This window comes from Rana temporaria, chromosome 3, assembly GCF_905171775.1.
Source record: "Rana temporaria chromosome 3, aRanTem1.1, whole genome shotgun sequence".
Classification (NCBI taxonomy): Eukaryota; Metazoa; Chordata; class Amphibia; order Anura; family Ranidae; genus Rana; species Rana temporaria.
This window is the reverse complement of record NC_053491.1, coordinates 372,507,566-372,529,646: the sequence shown is the minus strand read 5'-3', so window position 1 is coordinate 372,529,646 and position 22,081 is coordinate 372,507,566. Positions and strand designations below refer to the sequence as shown.

Below are 22,081 nucleotides of genomic sequence, written 5' to 3'. Positions count from 1 at the left end.
AGGAAAGCCTCTTGGATATACAAACTGTTTTGCATCATTTATTGCTGGTAAAGAGGGGCTTATATACCATGCCCTGCATCATGGAATATTAGTATGAAGGATTGGGGGGGAGGGGAGGGGCACCATGGGATTTAAACATCCTGGCATCCTTTAATATTAGTGAGAAGGCAATCCTGGGTGTGTGCAGTGGAAGGCATGGAATAATCTGCTGCAGGAGGGGCAGTGAGCTGGCAGAGAATGATGTCATGTGAGGAGGGATCTCTCTGGTCCTGATGAGAGGAGATGCAGATGTCTCCTCATCTCGGCTCTGTCTTCTCCTCAATGATTCCTGGCTGCACACACTAACATCAGGCCTCCATTCCACATTCCAAGCCCTGGCTATTGTCTGTCTGCTGACACTTCACATCAATGGTGACGGAGCAGAGGAGAAGATTGTACGCCTCAATGATTCCCTCCATCCTGTGTATACTGGGGCTCTGGGTTCAGGTGAGAAATGGCCTCTCTCTATTACTATCTATTACTATCTGCTCACAGTGTGTCAGCATCTGAAAGAAGATATGTACACTGTTACACAGTATACATTAAGTATACTGTGTAACAGTGTACATATCTGTAAATGGGGGAAATGTATCTGTGTACAGAGGACGTTACCATATAGTGTGCATGCACTTATGTATAGGGGTCATAAGCGGTATAGTGTGCTTGTATTGGTGTATAGGGGACATTACCCTATAGTGTATATGTATAGGGGTTTTTACTGTATAGTGTGTGTGTTTATCTGTGTAGGAGACATTACCATATAGTGTGTGTGTATTTGTGTTTAGAGGATGTTACCGTGTATGGGTGACATTACTGTATACTGTGTGTGTGTGTATCTATGTATAGGGGACATTATATAATTACTGTATAGTGTGTGTGTTTATCTGTGTAGGAGACATTACCATATAGTGTGTGTGTATTTGTGTTTAGAGGATGTTACTGTGTATGGGTTACATTACTGTATATTGTTTGTGTGTGTATCTATGTATAGGGGACATTATATAATTACTGTATAGTGTGTGTGTTTATCTGTGTAGGAGACATTACCATATAGTGTGTGTGTATTTGTGTTTAGAGGATGTTACCGTGTATGGGTGACATTACTGTATACTGTGTGTGTGTGTATCTATGTATAGGGGACATTATATAATTACTGTATAGTGTGTGTGTTTATCTGTGTAGGAGGCATTACCATATAGTGTGTGTGTATTTGTGTTTAGAGGATGTTACTGTGTATGGGGGACATTACTGTATACTGTGTGTGTGTATATATATATAGGGGACATTATTTAATTACTGTATAGTGTGTGTATAGGGGACATTTTAGTATTGTATGTGTATTCGTGTAGGGGAGACATTACCATATAGTGTGTGTGTATCTGTGTATAGTGGGCATTACCGTATTATGTATGTATGTATCTGTGTATAGGGGCAATTTTGTATAGTGTGTGTGTATATATATATATATATATATATATATATATATATGAGTGAGTGAGTGAGTAACTTGTATAGCGCTGCAAATGGGAACTAAATCGCCACAGGTATATATATATATATATATATATATATATAGGACATTACTGTATAGTGTGTAGTTGTGTATAGGACATATACAGTATATATACATTACCGTGTAGTATCTGTGTAAAGTGGATATTACCGTAAAGTGTCTCTGTGCATCTCTGTATAACGGACATTGCTGGCATGGTGTGTGTCTTTGCATGCAGAACATTATTGCTGCTCCTGTATTGTCTGTGACATTTCATTGGTCGGATAGTGTACTGTGCAGCTTTAATATGGTCACTTTTGCCGCGTACACACGTCACGATCAGAAATTCTGACAAGAAAACTGTGGATTTTTTTCCGTCGGGATGTTGGCTCAAACTTGTGTTGCATACACACGGTCACACAAAATTACAACACTACAACAAGCAGAGAAAAATTAAGTTCAATGATTCGGAGCATGCGTCGAATTGATCCCGAGCATGTGTGGTTTTTTTTTTGCGTGTCGGAATTGCATACAGACGATCGGAATTTCTGACAAGAACCTTTCTTGTCTGAAAAATTGAGAACCAGCTCTCAAATTTTTGCTGTCGGAAATACGAACAGAAAACGTCCGATGGAGCATACACAGGGTCGGAATTTCCGACCAAAAGCTCACATCGAACTTTTCTTGTCGGAAATTCCAACCGTGTGTACACAAGGGTGCATATTCTTGGAACAAAATTGCTTGTATACTAGGGAATAGCTTATACCACTTTTCTTATGCCTAGTACACACGTGCGGGATTCCCGACGGGAAAAGATCCGTCGGTAATCCCGGGGGTAAAACCGAGAACCTGCTTGGTAACTTTTCCCTCTACACACAAGCGGGTTTTTCGATGGGAAAACTGTGAGGAGAGCTTTTGGCCAGGAATCCCATAGTAAAACTGCCAAAAACTGCTGGGATTCTCTTTTTTTGTCCGGCGGTTTTTGGCAGTTTTCCCGTCGGAAAAATTGCGAGGGAGCATACACACGGCTGGGATTCCCGGCCGAAAGCTCTCCTCACAGTTTTCCCGTCGGAAAACCTGCTTGTGTGTACGAGGTATAAGGGTTGGTTGTTGGTACCCCAATACGTGATTTTTCTCAATTCATGATTTCTGTGTGCCAAGAGATAGAATAGATATTCTGAATGTGTCTAAACACATGTAAACGCAGGTAAACAAAAGTACACTTAAATGCAGGAAAACTTGATCGGAATAACGTTTTTCCTTACCAGATCACTTATAGACTAGTGTGACTGTAGTCTAAAGCTAAGCTAGCCATAGATGGATTGAAATTTGGATTCATGTGTGGCCATTCCTGTTTGACAGTAGTCAATCGTTAGATCGACATGTACGGATGAAAAGAAAATCGCACAAGAATTTTTTTTGCTGTTTGGATAATATCGGATGAACTCCTGTGATCGGCTCTCAAAAAGCTGTGTACCAACGATCAGATTATTGTACGACTGCTTCGAAAGCGGTATTTTTCATACGATTTTATGATCATCCTACAGCCACCTTCACAGAAAAACACAGAGATGTGTGCGGGTGCCATTAATCCTAATGGCACCCGCACACTGGAAATCACATGAGCCACTTCCAGCACTGTAAACCGCATTGCGAGCTGCGATTTCAAATATGGAGCAGGGTTGCTTTGCCCCTGCAAACAGTGCTGGGACAAGGCCATTTGGTGCCCAGGGCGAAGATAGCAAACTGCGCCCCCCCTTTTTAAGAAAGAATCAATGTTGTTTCAAAACATGGCTCAAAATAACACAAACACTTTTTTTTTATCTGCCATTTTTTATTAACAAAGTGCTGGTCACCTCAGTCAGCCTCCTCCACCAGCACACTGGTGGCAATTGATGGGGCAAACTGGCAGCACACTGGCGGCAATTGATGGGCACACTGGCAACACACTGGCGGCAATTGATAGGGAAAACTGGCAACAATTGATGGTTACAGTCTGTAACCATCAATTGTTGCCAGTTTGCCCCATCAATTGCCGCCAGTGTGCTGCCAGTGTGCCCATCAAACGCAGCCACTGTGACATCAAGCGCAGCCACTCAGTGGCTGTGTTTGATGGCACAGTGGCTGCGTTTGATGGGCACAGCTGAGTGGCTGCGTTTGATGGGCACAGTGGCTGCGTTTGATGGGCACAGTGGGTGCGTGTGATGGGCACAGTGGCTGCGTGTGATGGGCACAGTGGCTGCATTGATTGCAATTGATGGGCACACTGGCGGCAATTGATGGGCACACTGGCGGCAATTGATGGGGCAAACTGGCAACAATTGATGGTTACAGTCTGTAACCATCAATTGTTGCCAGTTTGCCCCATCAATTGCCGCCAGTGTGCCCATCAAACGCAGCCACTGTGGCTGTGTTTGATGGCACAGTGGCTGTGTTTGATGGCACAGTGGCTGCGTTTGATGGGCACAGTGGCTGCGTGTGATGGGCACAGTGGCTGCGGCAAAACATGAGCTAGGCCTTGTTCACACCAGCTTTAAAATCGACTTCATCATTCAAAGCCACAGATCAGTGTGATTTTCACCTCCAATTTCATTGCGGCTTGCGACTTGGTTTAACAGAAGTCTAATGAAGTTGGAAAAAATTTGCTCTGGAACATTTTTCAACGTCGCTGCGACATGAGATGCTGCAATTTGAACAGTTCCATTGCCGGCAATGGGGTGCGACTTGGAACTGTCAAATCGCATGACAAATCACACCAGTGTGAAGGAGGGCTAAGGCCCCGTACACACGGCCGAGGAACTCGACATGCCAAACACGTCGAGTTCCTCGTCGAGTTCAGGGATGAAGCCGCCGAGGAGCTCGGCGGGCCGCCTTCTCCCATAGAACAACGAGAAAATAGAGAACATGTTCTCTATTTTCTCGACGAGTTCCTCGGCGGCTCCATCGAGCCAAAAGTGTACAGACGACAGAGTTTCTCGGCAGAATCCGGGTTTGAGCGAGTTTCTCGGTGAATTCTGCCGAGAAACTCTGTTGTGTGTACGAGGCCTAAGAGTTGCAGTTGATGGATTTGCATGTTAGCCAGTCCCATTGCTCCTCTTCATTTTGTCTTCATTAAATGAAGGAAATCTTTAGAGGTGTGGAGGAGTTCAGAATCAACAAGTGCCACTTGCTGAGCTGGTCAGGAATGTGCACCTACTTGGCACTTCTGTCACAGGAGTTTCTGGTTGCTAATTAAACAATGTTTGTTTTAGTCCCATCATTTTACAAGCTTTTACAGTTTTTTTTTTGTTTTGTTTTTTATGCTGAGACACATCATATTAACTGTTTGAGTAAAAGGATTCATCATTGTGAGTAAATTAGAACTAAACAAATATTTCCAAATTTTGTGTCATATTAAGCATTAACCGCTTAAGCCTTGGACCATTATGCAGCTTAAAGACCTGGCCACCTGACAATTTGTGCGACGTGACTCCCAAACAAAATTGGCGTCCTTTTTTTCCCCACAAATAGAGCTTTCTTTTGGTGGTATTTGATCACCTTTGCGGTTTTTAGTTTTTGCGCTATAAACAAAAATATTTCCTCAGTTTAGGCCAATACGCATTCTTCTACATATTTTTGGTAAAAAAAAAACAAAAAAACGCAATAAGCGTTTATTGATTGGTTTGCGCAAAAGTTATAATGGCAGCGATCAGCGATTTTTATTATGACTGCGACATTATGGTGGACAAATCGGACACTTTTGACACTATTTTGGGACTATTGTCATTTATACAGCGATCAGTGCTATAAAAATGCACTGTTTACTGTAAAAATGACACTTGCAGTGACAGGTTTAACCTGTAGTTGGCGTTGTACGGGTTAAGTGTGCCCTGATTTGTGTTTCTTACTGTGGGGGGCGTGGCTTAGCGTGTTACATCACTGATCGTCGTTCCCTATGACAGGGAACAGACGATTAGTGTCAGTCTCACTAGGAAGCACGGGGAGAGGTTTGTTTACACTTACCTCTCCCCGTTCATCTTCTCTGTGACCCGATCGCGGGACACCGGCGGCAATCGGGTCCGCGGTTCCCGCAGGGACGGTCACAGAGCTTAGGACCGGGTTACGAGCGCACCGGCGGTGACGCGCTGTGCGACCCATGGCTGGGCTCTTAAAGGGGACGTACATGTACGCCCTTGTGCCCAGCTGTGCCATTCTGCAGATGTATGTCTGTGTGCGGCGGTCCTTGAGCGGTTAAACAGGATCACATTATTTTTGTTAAAAGAAAAACATTTTCCTTTTTTTTTTTTCTTAATTTTTCTCCTGCCACTGTACACATCCTATCGAATCGTATGAACTTCCTACAAGTTTGAATCCCAACCACGGCACTACTGGCCTGGAGTTTGCATATTCTCCCTGTGCCTGTGTGGGTTTCCTCCGGGTTCTCTGGTTTCCTCCCACACTCCAAAGACATGCCAGTAGATCTATTAAATATTCTGCCCTTGTTGTTTTAACTTTGGATAGTAAAACATTTTTCTTGTCTGCAAAAAAGCCTAGGCCTATGACATCCTGCACAGCTCTCTCTCTCTCTTGTGAGAGTTTTCCAGGAAGGGAGGGGGATGAGTCTTTTGAGGACCAATGAAAGCTGCAGAGCTGGAGGCGTGTGTGTCTGTGTAAATACAGGAAGTGAACAGGCAGCAGCTTCAGCTGCCCACAGTTAAAATGGCTGCAGCCAGACTCAGCTGTTGGTTGTCAAATTGCGGGGTAAATAGAAGAGAAGGAGAGGCGCCTGTGGTTCAATTTGCTGCCCCTTTCAAAGTGCTGCCTGGGTCCAATGGCCCCACTGGGACCCATGGTAGAGCCGGCCCTGTGTGGTGGTAGTTCTAATGTTATGTAGCCAGGAGCTGGATATCTACCTATTCCTGCAATCAGGAGACACTGTGAGGCATTGTTGCAGGGGGAGCTGTTTCCCTCTAGTGTTGAGTTGATGCTGACCTTTTACCAGAGAAAAGCACCTTGGAACATGTAGTCCATGTGGATGGGATTCGCCCTCTGGCTGAGTGATGTGGAACTACAACTACCAGCATGCTGATGGGGAAGAGCAGACCACTGGGAGAAATTATAAGAGGGAGGGATTGAGGCCTGGCGTGCTCTCTTGGGACCCAACGTGGATCTGTATGCCGGGAATCTGTTATGGTGTGAGCTGCAGCTCAGTCGCGGCCTGCTTTTCAGAATTATCCAGCGAATATCTGGAGGGATACATACGGACAGCTTCCTTTAGCTGTTCGGCAGCAGCCTGGAGGCTGCTCTGATTCCATCCATCCTGCAGTGGTATCAGATTCGGATGAGCCATAGTGTGGTGCGGTGGAGGCCGGAAGTCATCCCTTGAGCCACATTCCTGAGAGATCATCATCATCATCCTCAAATCATCATCATCACCATCATTTCCTGTTCCAGTGTGGTGAGCGAGCAACAGCCCAGTCTTATAGACTCATAGCCAGATTCACAAAGAGTTACGCCGGCGTATCAGTAGATACGCCGTCATAACTCGGAATCTAAGCCGTCGTATGTTTAAGTGTATTCTCAAACTGAGATACACTTAAACCTAGCTAAGATACGCCGGCCTGCGCCGTCGTATCTTAGCTGTCTAGTTACGCCGGCCGCTAGGGGCGTGAATGCTGATTTACGCCTAGAATGCGTAAATCAGCGAGATACGCAGATTCACGAACGTACGCTTTCCCGTTGCAGTAAAGATACGCCGTTTACGTAAGGCGATTCCCGGCGTAAAGTTAGTCGAACAAATAGCTGGCCTAGTCAAAGTATGGCCGTCGTTCCCACGTCGAAATTTGAAAAATGTACGTTGTTTGCGTAAGTCGTCCGTGAATGGGTCACGTCGGGTCACGAGTCATTTACATAAAACACGCCCCCCTCATCCTCATTTGAATTAGGCGCGCTTACGCCGGCCCATTCACGATACGCCGCCGTAACTTAGGAGGCAAGTGCTTTGTGAATACAGCACTTGCCTCTCTCACTTACGGCGGCGTAGCGTAAATACGATACGCTACGCCGCCTCAAAGATGCGCCCATCTACCTGAATCTAGCTAACTGTCTATAGACATCATTGTCTCCTGCATTCCTTGTCAGCTTTAGTATCAAAGATCTAGATTAAACATCATAGACACTATATACAGACATCTTTGCTTTGCATGGTTCTGCTGTTGCTTGTAGTTCCACAAAATGTAACATCTTTAATTCAGTGATCATTTCGAATAGAGTTACAGTTTAATTTACCCAGGAAGATTGTTTGCTGTCTATTCTCAAGTTATTGGGTCAGTTACTCTGCTTTACCATCCAAAGTTTCTATCCATGCCATCAAACATCAAAGAGCTAGCTGAAGATCAACAGGATTGCCACACAGCAACACAGGACTACTTTCACCTCCCTTCCCACTTCAGGGATTTATTCAATTAAAGCTCATAGTTATAATTCACCAAGAACTCTCTGAAAGAGCAGGTTGAATTGCAACACAGTTCTCTTTGCTAAAAGTTGTATTTGTTATTTACTGTTCTGCATTTATGTGTGAAGGAGCAGTAGAGAGGGTTCTGACACTCATAAGAGCCATTCCTCTATTGTAGACTGTTTACATTGACATTATATGCACTCAGGGATTAAGGCGCTCACTGCTGAATGTTTAAATCTCATAGGTGATTGTTATTAAGTTATTAATGACATTCCTGTGGGAGACAACATTTTAAAGTGTAAACTTGAGTTGACTCTTTGATTTCCTTCTATCTCATTAAAGCAGTATTTTTTTCATCTTTCCGTCTATTAAATCCTCTGTCCTTGTTGTTTTAACTTTGGATAGTAATTTTTTTTCTTCTGCCAGTAAATACTTCATACAGCCCACTCCTGTTTCTTGTCTGGTAAAAATCCTAAACTTATGACATCATGCACAGCTCGCTCTCTCTCTCTCTCTCTCTCACACACTCTTGTGGGAGTTTGCCAGGAAGGGAGGGGGGATGAGTCAAAAGAGGACCAATGAGAGCTGCAGAGCTGGAGGTGTGTCTGTGTAATTTCCAGGAAGTGAACAGGCAGCAGCTTCAGCTGCCCACAGTTAAAATGACTGCAGCCAGACTCAGTGGAGGGAGATTTCTGCAGCATATTTGGCAAGTACAGAATCACATTTTATATATATAATATAATGCAAAATGGTTGGAGGGAAGATTCAGATGTTTTCATTACAAATTATGTGAGCAGACTGCAGTTCCTCTTTTTTTTCATGTTTTTTTTTAACAACAAAGACTGCAGTTCCTCTTTAAGTAAATGTTGCTGATTTAATCAATTCTGTGTATTTCCTTCTTATTGTTGTCATTTGAAGGGGAAAAAAAATGTATGAACTCAGGGTGTCAGAGGACTCACAGGGTCAGGGCAACCAGGGGGGTATTGATTTATCTTACGACCATCAAGAGGTCACCGCTACAGTTACAAATACCTTCATTATGCCACATTTTGAGAATGGGCAGACCTGTGGATTTTGGAAGATACAGTAAGTATTCCTGCCCCCCCCCCCAATCCATGCGCCCAGCCCCTAATCTACATGCAGCATGCCGGATGCATTGATTCCAATGGAGTTTTTTTTTTTTTTAAGCACATGATTAGAGACTTTAATTGGCTTCAAAAAGGGTGGGCTCAGGCAGTAGAGGACTGCTCCCTGAGCCCACCCAGTTGTGTGACAATAGCGAGTTAATTTTTGCTATTGTCTTTCTGATTCTCCGGCCAATCAGTAAGCCGGCCCTGAGACCCGATTGGACGGGAGGAGAAGCACTCATATTGGAGCAGAAGAGGTAGACGCAGGGGAAGCCACCATGAAGTCAAGAAGGAGAAGACGCTGGATAAAGCCACTGCCCGCCGCCCGGAGGAACTGCTGCCCACGACCTAGATGGGGTAAGTTTGGTGGGGGGTGTGGGTGATCCATCCGACCAACCCAGAGGGGAGGTGTTGGTGCCGCTGATCCAACCAACCAGAGGGAATTTGGCAGGTAGATTGTTTTCCGCGCCCCCCCCCCCCCAAAAAAAAATATAGCAACAGTTTTGAGGTAAGAATGACAGGGGTTGTTGATCCAGGAAATATCTGATTGCCTCATGGGGGATCAACTGTGGGATACAGTATTGAGTATTTCTATTTTGTATTGTTTCTCATTGGTTGAAGGAGATGGACTAGGGTTTTTTTTAAAGGGTCACTAAAGGTAAAAAAATGTTTTGGTAAATAGCTTCCTTTACCTTACTGCAGTCCTGGTTTCATGTCCTCATTGTTCGTTTTTGCTCTGATGTTGCTGTAATTGTTCCTGGTTGTCTGTTTCCTGATGACCACAGTACTGGGAGATTCTAGTTTCATTTTCCAAGCCATCACTGCTCTATGGCTCTGTCTAGCACAGAGGCAGGATAACATGCAAAAACGAAACTAGATGCAAAAACGAAACTAGATGCAAAAACGAAACTAGGAGGTACATTATATGATTGATTTTCATCTATTTTGTATCAATTTTAAAAGGAATTAGTTACTATTATGTCTCTATACCCTGTAAACAGTCATTTTCAGCAAAAAAATGTTTTTCCTTTACAACTCCTTTAACCTGACTAACTAAGTAATTATGTAAGCTACAATGTAAGATAAAAATACAAACTTCAAGATCAGGCATATTGAGTCCACCATTGGTAGGTTGTAGATATAAAGTATAAAAACATAACTTTATAATATTGTTAAAGCCTTTTATGAACATCCACGCAGATTTGAATAAGAAAGAATTTCAATATTTAAAAAATCCTTTTACATTATTTGTTTTACTGAAAAAAGATGATGATTTTCATGAGCTGGATTGTTACTAGACCATCATGAAATTACTTTTTTTCTTTAAAACATATATATTACATTTTGATTAATGTTTCTATCTCATTTTTAACCTACTTTTACCCATGGTACACTTTGCTTTCTTATCAGCCTATATATTTTTCCTGCAAGACAACAGGTAGGGAGGGAAATCGAATGGTCCCTAGATACGCTTCCTATTCCTACACCACTGATGTTCAGTCCTGTTAATAGGCTGTGCAGGTACTGAGAATATTGCATGCAGGCAGGAAATGTGCCTATGCTCTGACTTTTAGGAGGTTGTGGTTTTCTTAACCACTTGCCGACCGATGCACGCCGATATACGTAGGCATAATGGCAGCAGTGGGCAAATGGGCGTACCTGTACATCCCCTTTAATTTGCTGTGTAGTGGGCGCCCACCACGTACTCCATGAGCGTGCCTGCAGGCCCCGCAAACTCAGTGTTCGCCGGCTGCCCGTGATCGTGACACAGAGAGGCAGAATGGGGAGATGCCTATGTAAACAAGGCATTTCCCTGTTGTGTCTAGTGACATGACAGGGATCTACTTCTCCCTGTCATTGGGAGCAGTGGTCGCTGTCATGTCAGTGGTAGCCCCCCCCACAGTTAGGATTACTCCCTAGGACACACTTAACCCCTTTATCGCCCCCTAGTGTTTAACCCCTTCTCTGCCAGTTTAATTTACATAGTAATCAGTGCATTTTTATAGCACTAATCGCTGTATAAATGACAATGGTCCCAAAATTGTGTCAAATGTGTCCGTCATAATGTTGCAATCATAATAAAAATCGCAGATCACTAGATTACTAGTAAAAAAAAATGAATAATAAAAGTTCCATAAATCTATCCCCTATTTTGTAGACAGTATAACTTTTGCGCAAACCAATCAATATACGCTTATTGCAAAAAAAAAATTATCAAAAATATGTAGAAGAATACATATTGGCCTAAACTGAGGAAATTTTTTTTTTTATATATATGTAGCACTACCCCCGAAGGAGCTGCTGGTTTGTTTTGGGTGGCATGTTACCTCTGTATCTCCGCCGTCTAGGGTACTTGATGAGAGTTGTAATAAAGGGAATGTCCACACAACAGGTGTCTTTTCTGTGCTTTTATTACCCCGCCGGGTAAAAACGATTTAACAGTAGAAAGTTGAAGGAATAGCAAATAGGAGACAGTAGATCCAGGTGTAACTGAACACGGGAAACAGTCCTGCTTCCAACGACACTTTACTTCGCCACTCCAACCGGAGTGGGTATAGTGCACCTGGACAGGCCTCTCTTACCAGCCTGGCAGCCAGAGTGTCACTCAAACTTAGGATTAAGTCTCTGCCACAGACCCTCCTATAAGATTGGAGACAATTATGGTTCGGAATCCTCTCTCAGTAGATTCAGCACCCGGATCTCCTTCAGGTAGTTTTGCAAAATTACAAGCTGACAGTCGATCAACATCAAGCCTGTCAGAACTCAGGTGGTCCCCCGATGAATTGGCAGGTCCCTGCTGGAACACCAGCCTCGTGCTTGGTATCCCTCAGACAGACTCCTCATCGGTCAGCTTGCAATTGGGCGGACAGCTCGGGACCCCCTCCAGATTGGGGACCTAATCGACTACTGGGCCCACACAGTGGATCAATTGCTCTGGGCCAACGTGGTCCCGAAACCAGGAACACTGCTACCCATACACACCCCACCCAGGAGGGCCATATGCGGGAGTGTCGTGGAATGGCTACCTCAATGGTGGGAGCAACACGAGGAAGAACCTCGAGGTAATGGCGTCTGCCCCCTTTATAGCCCTCCCCAGCATGCACAGCGAGGCAGCCAACCCCTGACTGACCGCTAAGGAGTGGCACTAAGAACACTTGACCACACTGCTGCAATCCTGCTGTCCGGGGGTGCCAGGAGTCCCCGGACAAAAGGACAGCCAACAGCACAGCCATGCTAGAGCAGAGACCCAAATGTAAACGATCAAACTAATTCAGAGCTAACTATTTCTCTGAATTCTTCCCCTAAATTTAACATAGCACCGGTTCTGAAAGTAGCCAGGCGCTACATATATATTTTTGGGATATTTATTATAGCAAAAAGTCAAAAATATAGCTTTTTTTTTCAAAATTGGCGCTCTTTTTTTGTTTATAGTGCAAAAAAAAAAACTGCAGAGGTGATCAAATACCACCAAAAGAAAGCTCTATTTGTGGGGGGGGGGGGGGGGAAAGAACGTAAATTTTGTTTGGGTGCAATGTTGCATGACCACGCAATTGTCAGTTAAAGCGACGCCGTGCCGAATTGCAAAAAGTGCTCTGGTCGGGAAGGGGGTCAATTCGTCCAGGGCTGAAGTGGTTAAACACTTTGCAGGTACAGCCAGTTACTCTAAAATATATTATGGCATTTTATGACCGGTGCTAACAAAAGCAGACAAGTTGAGTTCGGATATCCATAAAAGCTGTAAATTTCCTAATGTGGGTCAACTGCTACGTGAGACACTAGGTAAATACAAAATGGATTTCAGCATCTTAGGGCTCTTTCACACGTCCGTTCCGTTCGTCCGTTTTTTGGACGTCAGTTAACGGACCGCAATGCTTCCCTATGGGCTAGCGTCCGTTAGCGGATGAGCATCCGCTAACGTCCGTTAGCATCCGTCTGCGTTCAGTTCCGTTTTTTTGGACGGAAGAAAACCCTATTTTTCTTCCGTCTAAAAAACGGAACGGACGAAAAACGGACGTTAACGGATGATCCGTTTATCATCCGTTCCGCTAACATCCGTTTTTCTATGTAAAAAGCCCCCAAAAAAAAACGGATGAAAAAACGGATGCAAAAACTGATGCAAAAACTGATGCAAAAACTGACGAAAAACTGACGAAAAACTGATGAAAAACTGATGGAAAAACGGATCAACTGATGAGAAAAAAACTGATCTGAAAAACTGAACTGACGTGTGAAAGAGCCCTTACTCCTACAGTATACATTGAGCCCCCAGGAAGGGATTTTCTCTTCTCAGGACTGTTCCCCTTCCCATTTAAACTGTTAGCTATACATCTTCATTATTCCAGTTGTACACAGGAGCTAAATATTGGGGACAGGATCACCAGCATTCCTAATGCCGCGTACACACGGTCGTTTTTTCGGCATGAAAAAAAACGACGTTTTTCAGCATGCCCAAAAAACAACGTTTTTCCAACTTCATCATTAAAAACGATGTTGCCCACACACCATCGTTTTTGAAAAATGATGAACAAAGCGCGGTGACGTACAACACGTACGACGGCACTCTGAAGGGGAAGTTCTATTCGCCTTTGGGCTGCTTTTAGCTGATTGCTTGTTAGTAAAAGACGATTCGCGCTTTTTTGTCTGTTACAGCGTGATGAATGTGCTTACTCCATTATGAAAAGTAGTTTTACCAGAACGAGCGCTCCCGTCTCATAACTCGCTTCTGGGCATGCGTGGGTTTAAAACGTTGTTTTAGCCCACACACGATCATTTTTTACAACCCGAAAATTTACATTTTAAAAAACTACGTTAAAAAATGCAGCATGTTTGAATTTTTTTTTTGTTGCTTTTCAGAAGCCGAAAAACAATGTGAAGCCCACACAGGATGATATTAACCACTTCCCGACCCCCGCATGTACATATACGTCCACAATATGGCACGTACAGGCACATGGGCGTACACGTACGTCCTCGCCTATTAGCGGGTGGGGGGTCCGATCGGGACCCCCCCCGCTACATGCGGAGGTCGGGTCCGCTCGGGGAGCGATCCGGGACCACGGCGCGGCTATTTGTTTATAGCCGCTCCGTCGCGATCGCTCCCCGGAGCTGAAGAACGAGGAGAGCCGTGTGTAAACACGGCTTCCCCGTCCTTCACTATGGCGGCGCATCTATCGCGTCATTCCCTTTATAGGGAAGACACGATCGATGACGTCATTCCTACAGCCACACCCCCAAACAGTTGTAAACACATACTAGGTGCACCCTAACTCCTACAGCGCCACCTGTGGTTAACTCCCAAACTGCAACTGTCATTTTCACAATAAAGAATGCAATTTAAATGCATTTTTTGCTGTGAAAATGACAATGGTCCCAAAAATGTGTCAAAATTGTCCGAAGTGTCCGCCATAATGTCGCAGTCACGAAAAAAATTGCTGATCGCCGCCATTAGTAGTAAAAAAAAATAAAAAAAAAAAAATGCAATAAAACTATCCCCTATTTTGTAAACACTATAAATTTTGCGCAAACCAATCGATAAACGCTTATTGCGATTTTTTTTACTAAAAATAGGTAGAAGAATACGTATCGGCCTAAACTGAGGAAAAAAATGTTTTTATATATGTTTTTGGGGGGTATTTATTACAGCAAAAAGTAAAAAATATTGCTTTTTTTTCAAAATTGTCGCTCTATTTTTGTTTATAGCGCAAAAACTAAAAACCGCAGATGTGATCAAATACCACCAAAAGAAAGCTCTATTTGTGGGAAAAAAAGGACGCCAATTTTGTTTGGGAGCCACGTCGCACGACCGCGCAATTGTCTGTTAAAGCGACGCAGTCCCGAACTGTAAAAACACCTTGGGTCTTTAGGCTGCATATTGGTCCGGGGCTTAAGTGGTTAAATGATGTTTTTAAAAACATTCTTTTTTTTTTAATGCCGAAAAACGACCGTGTGTACGCGGCATTATAGTTTTTTGGGGGGATTTTCAGTTTATTGCTAAAAGAAATTAGAAAAATATTGGTATTTAATATAACATTCCTGCATATTATTCACAGCTGAGGTCTTCATTTTTTAAATGGATAAAACATGAAAATAATGGATATCCCTGTTAATATGGGTGAGTTGGAAACTCATGAAGGCTCAATAAGGCTCCTTTATATGCCAATAATAACCTTCTTTACTCTGACTTCACAGGTTCTCCCATCCTCCCCAGTGTGTTCTTCACATGATTAATGAGCTTGCAAAATAATAGTTACTATATATCAAATGAAACACATACGTCATTTTCCCCTACTGACAGAGTTTGCTGTACGCTCCCTGTTATAAGAAAGCGCTGTCAATCCTAATTTGCCTGATTGAGTTACCAGTCTATACGCTCTACGCCTTACTAAAACAGGCCGTGATAAAGCCATGACACCCTATGGATGACAGAGCATCAGATTTACCATACAGCACTGAAATAAAATATCACTAGATTGTAAATAAATTCTCAGGCAAGAGGCCAGGGCTTTTTGTTTAGAACTATGACTTTTACAAGAAGTAATTTAATCTCCTATTTCCTACTTGCGATTACAATCCATTATCTGTTCACAGCTATAGCCCATTATTATTTTTTTTAAACTCCCAGTGGAGATAAACCTTCTGAGCAATGATTTAGTGGTGTCCTAGGATTAAAGACATGTTAGATAAGATAATTTTTTAGACAGCATTGTTCTCTGAAGATTTTTAGCTGTTTTTTAACCACTTGAGTACTGTAATACACCTTTATTACAAAGCTATTTTATGGTTTCAGCGCTGTGATAGTTTGACTGACAACACTATACCCAAATTAATGTGATATCTTTTTTTTGTGTGTGTGTGTTAAATAGAGCTGTGTTTTGGTGGTATTTAGTATTTAGCTTTTTTTTTTGTTTACTAAAAAAGACCAAACATTTTGAGAAAAAAAAGCTGTTTCCCTTACTTTCTGGTAAAATAAAAAAAAGGCCAATCACTGTGATCACATGGTACCCAGCCCCTCAGATAGGCTAGGTACAGTTTCTCTGTGTACCAAGCTGTCTATTGAAAGCTCAGTACACAGTGATTACTGCCTGTTGACTATTTATTCAGTGCGGTTCATAAACAGGGTCGCTGATCCGCCCTTGAAAAACAAACAACAGTTGAAAAGTGGTTTATCAAGTTACCATTAAAGATACCTAAAAAAAACAACAGCCTCCAGCTTTGCTATCACTTTAAATAGTTAATTTGAGCTAAGCTGGCCCAAACTGATTCATTCACCAATTGCTGTGGCTGTTCTTTTGTGTTCTAGCAGCAATATGAGGACTTCCAGTTTGCTGCTGGAACAAAATCTAGTTGGATTGAGCGCTGCTCAGTCATGCACATAAAGTCTTGTGTTTTTATCAATGAATACAAGATTTCCTTTGAATGGCTGAGGTAGAAATGATGACATCATCTGCCTGCTTCTACTGTTCAGCCATTCAGAGGAAGCCTTGTATTTGATAAAATACAAGGCTTGCTTTGAATGGACGAGCAGCTCTCAGCCCAACTCACTTTTGTTCTTGTAGAAAATGGGGAGTCCCTGTACCACTGCTGGAACACATTGCGGTATACTGTATGTAGATGATGCTTCTAAGAGTGTATACAGCACTGCAGTCATTAATAAGGGAGTTATTTTGTATGGGCCACCTTGGCCCAAACATGCTATTTAAATTTATAGAAAAGCTTGAGTTAGGCATTAAGCTGGGCAAGCATTGTAAGATTTAAAGTGGTTCTAAAGGCAGAAGGTTTTTTAGCTTAATGCATTTTCTGCATTAAGCTTAAAAATCCTTCTGTGTGCAGCAGCCACCTAATACTTACCTGAGCCCCATCACGATTCAGCAATGTGCATGAGCGCCTCAGTTCTCTGGGGACTCTCCGTCAATGAGGAGAATAAGGGGGCAGGGCCAGGTCACGGCTCGGTGTGCGATTGGACACGCAGAGCAATGGCTCAGGAACGAGCCTGCCTGGGTGCCAGGAGCTCTGGCAAGGGACCCAAGAAGAGGAAGATCGTGACTGCTCTGTGCAAAACCACGGCACAGAGCAGGTAAGTATGACATGTTTGTTTGTTTGTTTTTTTAATTGCCTTTAATAACACTGTAAGGCTGGCACCCACCGCTGTCAGAATATCAAACACGCTGCCGTTGTTTTTCACATTAGGTCCTCATTCACACCTAGGCGTTTTGTCGCCTGTAGTGTGACGCCGCTGCCGCCAGAGGGATGAAAACACATTGCCCTCTATGGAGATGGTTCACATCTCCACGCCGAACGCCTGCCGCCTGAAAAAAGGTCCCAGACCTTTTTTTCAGGCGGCTTTCGGCGTTTGGCATAGGAGATGGGAACCATCTCCATAGATGGTGAAAGGGAGCGCAAGGACCACTCATTGGTACCGAAGACTCCCCCCCCGGCTCGCAGTTTGGACTGTTCCCAGGCGGGGGGAGGACGGAGGAGAGTTCAGGTAGTTGGAGAAGTTTCCCGCATGTTGTGAGGCGGACGTGGCGCCGAGTTCTTTGTGTGTGGAGGAGGAGGGGGGCTCCCGGCTCGGTTCCCGATACTTCTCCGGGGTCCGGGACACATATCGGGGTGTGTGTGTCAGCTCACCCGGCCGGGCCACCTTCCGAGCCGGGATCCCCCCTCCTCCTCCACACACAAAGAACTCGGCGCCACATCCGCCTCACAACATGCGGGAAACTTCTCCAACTACCTGAACTCTCCTCCGTCCTCCCCCCGCCAAGGTGTGCTCGTTGGATCCGTCCCGTACAAGAGCCTCCGCCTGGGAACAGTCCAAACTGCGAGCCGGGGGGAGTCTTCGGTACCAATGAGTGGTCCTTGCGCTCCCTTTCACCATCTATGGAGATGGTTCCCATCTCCTATGCCGAACGCCGAAAGCCGCCTGAAAAAAAGGTCCGGAACCTTTTTTCAGGCGGCAGGCGTTCGGCATTCGGCGTGGAGATATGAACCATCTCCATAGAGGGCAATGTGTTTTCATCCCTGAACCGGAAGAAATTCACTCACAGTATAGTTAGCTTTAATCATGTCAATGTAATAGTATAGAGATCTTCAAACGTTTCACCTTCTAAATCTCTGAAGGGAAAAACATGGACAATATAATAAATAATAGAGAGGTTTCAAATATAACTGTTGTTTGTGGTTCCATTAGTCATGCTGAATCTGTGGGAAAATATTCTCTCTTGTGGCAGCTTGTTGACAACAGAATGTTGATTGAAACTACAGACTGTAAATACTTAATTGCCTGGGCTTTGGTACCAGAAACACTGATAAGCTGCATGGAGGCTTGGCACTCATCACTTGAATTGGATGAGATTCGTGCCTAAGGATGACGAAGAAGCTAGTAAGAAATTCAAGGTGCAGCACACATTATAAAGAAAAACAAAGTCACATTATGGAATATTTTTCAACACGGGCACCTAATGTCCAAGAAGTGCTTTAACTGGAAATATACAGTATCTCACAAAAGTGAGTACACCCCTCTAATTTTTGTAAATATTTTATTATATCTTTTCATGTGACAACACTGAAGAAATTACAATGTAAAGTAGTGAGTGTACAGCTTGTATAACAATGTAAATTTGCTGTCCCCTCAAAATACCTCAACACACAACCGGAGGCCGTCTTTTAACGTCCTCGGTTTTGTGCGGCTTTGTGCAGTGATGTCTGAATGATGCCTGCAGCTACAGGCATCATTCCGATATCACTGTCTTCAGTCACCGATTCTGTGCACGATAAGAACGATCAAAGCAGCAGTTTCGCCACTTGATCGTTCTTATAGGTGGCGGAAGGGGACGTCCCCCCCGCTCCCGCCGCCATCCGGTGCTTCCCCGGGCTCTCCTGTGCCATCGGGGGCCCGGAGAGGGAATCGGCCGGCGCTGTCTGGGAACCATAGAGCTGACTGGTGACCAGTTGGTCACCAGTCATCTCTATGACCGTCGGAGGCCCGGGTGCGACATTATGACGTCACGCCCGGTACCCGCAAGTAAACAAAGCCGCAATTGCGGCTGTCGGCATGTGATTGGTGAATATTTTTTCACCGATTTCATGCTTGTAAGCCTGGAGGAGAGATGTGGGGTCTTATTGACCCCACATCTCTACATAAAGAGGACCTATCACAGTGATTCCTATTACAAGGGATGTTTACATTCCTTGTAATAGGAATAAAAGTGATAAAAAAAAAAAGCGAACACGCATGCAAGTCCACATATGTAAACGGCGTTCAAACCCCACATGTGAGGTATCGTCGCGTGCGTTAGAGCGTGTGCAACAGTTCTAGCACTCCTCTGTAACTCGAAAATAGTAACCTGTAAACAAATTTAAAGTGTCGCCTATGGAGATTTTTAAGTACCAAAGTTTGGCGCCATTCCATGAGTGTGTGCAATTTTAAAGTGTGACATGTTAGGTATCTATTTACTCGGCGTAACATCATCTTTCACATTATCCAAAAAAATTGGGCTAACTTTACTGTTTTGTTATTTTTTAATTCATGAAACTGTTTTTTTCCCCTAAAAAAAGGCATTTGAAAAATAATTGCGCAAATACCGTGCAATGTCCGCCATTTTATTCCCTAGGGTGTCTGCTAAAAAAATATATATATATATATATATATATAGATATATAATGTTTGGGGGTTCTGATTAATTTTCTAGCAAAAAAATTGAGATTTTTACATGAAGGAGAGTGCCAAAGGAAGTGCCAAAATAGGCCCAGTTGGGCCCAAAGTATCAATATTTTGTGTGGCCACCATTATTTTCTAGCACTGCCTTAACCTTCTTGGGCATGGAGCTCACCAGAGCTTCACAGGTTGCCACTGGAGTTAGGATAGCCACATCATCCCTTTAATCCAGGACACATATGAATTACACAGGTTCTAAGGCTGATTTAAAGCGGATCTCCACTCTAAAGTGGAGTCCCGCTGATCGGCACCCTCCCCCCCTCCGGTGTCACATTTGACACCTTTCAGGGGGGAGGGGGGTGCAGACACCTGTCTACAGACAGGTATCTGCACCCACTTCCGGCCCTACGATACGGGCAAAGGACGGGTTTTTTTTCCCCTTCCCGTCCGTCCCCCGTTGTATGCTGGGAACACTCGGCTCCCAGCACACAGCGGGAGCCAATCGGCGGGCGCAGCGCGACTCGCGCATGCGCCGTAGGGAACCGGGCAGTGAAGCCGGAGCGCTTCACTTCCTGGTTCCCTCACCGTGGATGGAGGGGGGAGCAGCAGGGTGACGAGCGATCGGCTCGTCATCTGCTGCGATCACCGCTGGACTCCAGGACAGGTAAGTGTCCTTATATTAAAAGTCAGCAGCTGCAGTATCTGTAGCTGCTGGCTTTTAATATATTTGTTTAGTGGCACATCCGCTTTAAGGCAGATAAGGCACCAAATGAGTTTAATTACCACCTTAATCAGCCACAGAACCTGTGTAATAATGTGTGTCCTGGATTAAAGGGATGATGTGGCAACCCTAACTGGAGTCCTGGTCCACTCCTCTGTGATAAAATCACGGAGCTAGTGGATGTTAGAGACCTTGCGCTTCACATGCCCCACAGATGCTCAACAGGGTTTTGGTCTGGAGACATGCTTGGCTAGTCACCAATCACCTTTATCCTCAGCTTCTTTAGCAAGGCATTGGTCATCTTGAAGGTGTGGTTGGGGTCGTTATGTTGGAATACTGCCCTGCGGTCCACAGGAAGGGGATAATGCTCTGCTTCAGTATGTCACAGTACATGTAGGCATTCATGGTTCCCTCAATGATTTGTAGCTCCCCAGTGCTGGCAACACTCATGCAGCCCCAGACCATGACACTCCCACCACCATGCCTGACTGTAGGCAAGACACAATTGTCTTTGTAGTCCTCACCTTGTTGTCGCCACACACGCTTGACACCCTCCGAACCAAATAAGTTTGTCTTGCTCTCATCAGACCTATTCTTGATCTCTTGCTGTCCTCCCCTGTCTGTTAACAGGGGTGGCCGCCTGCACATCGGTGCCATGTTTTCCACGCCCACACATGGACGTCTCCCTGATGTCCTTGAGGTGTGGGCTGTGTGGGTCATCCTGGACGGTTGGAAGGTTGCTGCAGTTGCGCACCCCCTCTGGCAGTGGACGTCTTACTGACGCCTATGCGTCACCGCCCATACATGGCTCTGGGGGCGGAGCCTTTGGGGCCCTTGTGGGCATATCTTGGACATTCGGCACGGCTGGAACTTCGTTTTAACAACTTGATGGATGGATAGAGCAGTCACATTTTTAAGAACAAACTGAGGTACAACTTATATACTTTCTTTACCCATATTGGGTATGTTACATTGTTCTTTTACACATGTAATGTTTATATCATTTCTACATTATCCCGTAGTCTCCCTGCCCATACCAACTTTGTAACCATGTTGGTTTGCATTCATGTATATACCATATCTCTGATAGTCTTTCATGTTAACACACTTCAGTAAGCTTAATTCATTTACTTACATCCTTATATATAGATTATACTCCATCTAGTATAACCTTACACATTAAGCTCATTTTGCAACCATGATGCCTTCTGATACATGTGCATCCTTGCAGATATTTTCTAGACATGATCACAAGGGGCTTAGTGGAGACTGCAGTGAGAAATACCTCCATCCAGACCATGCTGATCCTCTGGATGTTCCCCTGTTGTGGCTTTTGTTTGCTCCGTCTCCTCAGCTCCCGAGCTGGATGCATTACACGGCCCCCATCCTGATATCCAGCGTTTGGCAATTCATTTCAGCCCACTGGTAAGTATGAGGTCCCTCTTCAGACCTCTCTTGCCAATCATTCCGCCTGCCCCCCATCTATTAACATACATCTTGATTTTATCACTTACATTGCAGATACAACATTCATGCATCCGCCCCTGAAGAAGCGAGCAGGGTCTTGCGAAACTAGTAGGGCTTCATTGATGCGTGTTTTATGCCTGTACAT

General features: G+C 44.3%; 1 protein-coding gene across 3 annotated transcripts in view; it reads left to right on the top strand.

Moving 5' to 3' along the window:
* Positions 1-235: 235 nt before the first annotated feature.
* Positions 236-22,081, top strand: part of PTPRO (protein tyrosine phosphatase receptor type O) — a 112,553-nt gene continuing 90,707 nt past the window's right edge. For 2 of the 3 annotated variants that reach the window (XM_040345527.1, XM_040345525.1), the window contains exon 1: positions 236-486. In XM_040345527.1, the coding sequence (XP_040201461.1) occupies positions 409-486 (78 nt within the window). In that variant the 5' untranslated portion in view covers positions 236-408. The remainder of the gene's footprint in view (positions 487-22,081) is intronic. The other variant, XM_040345526.1, reaches the window with a different exon arrangement.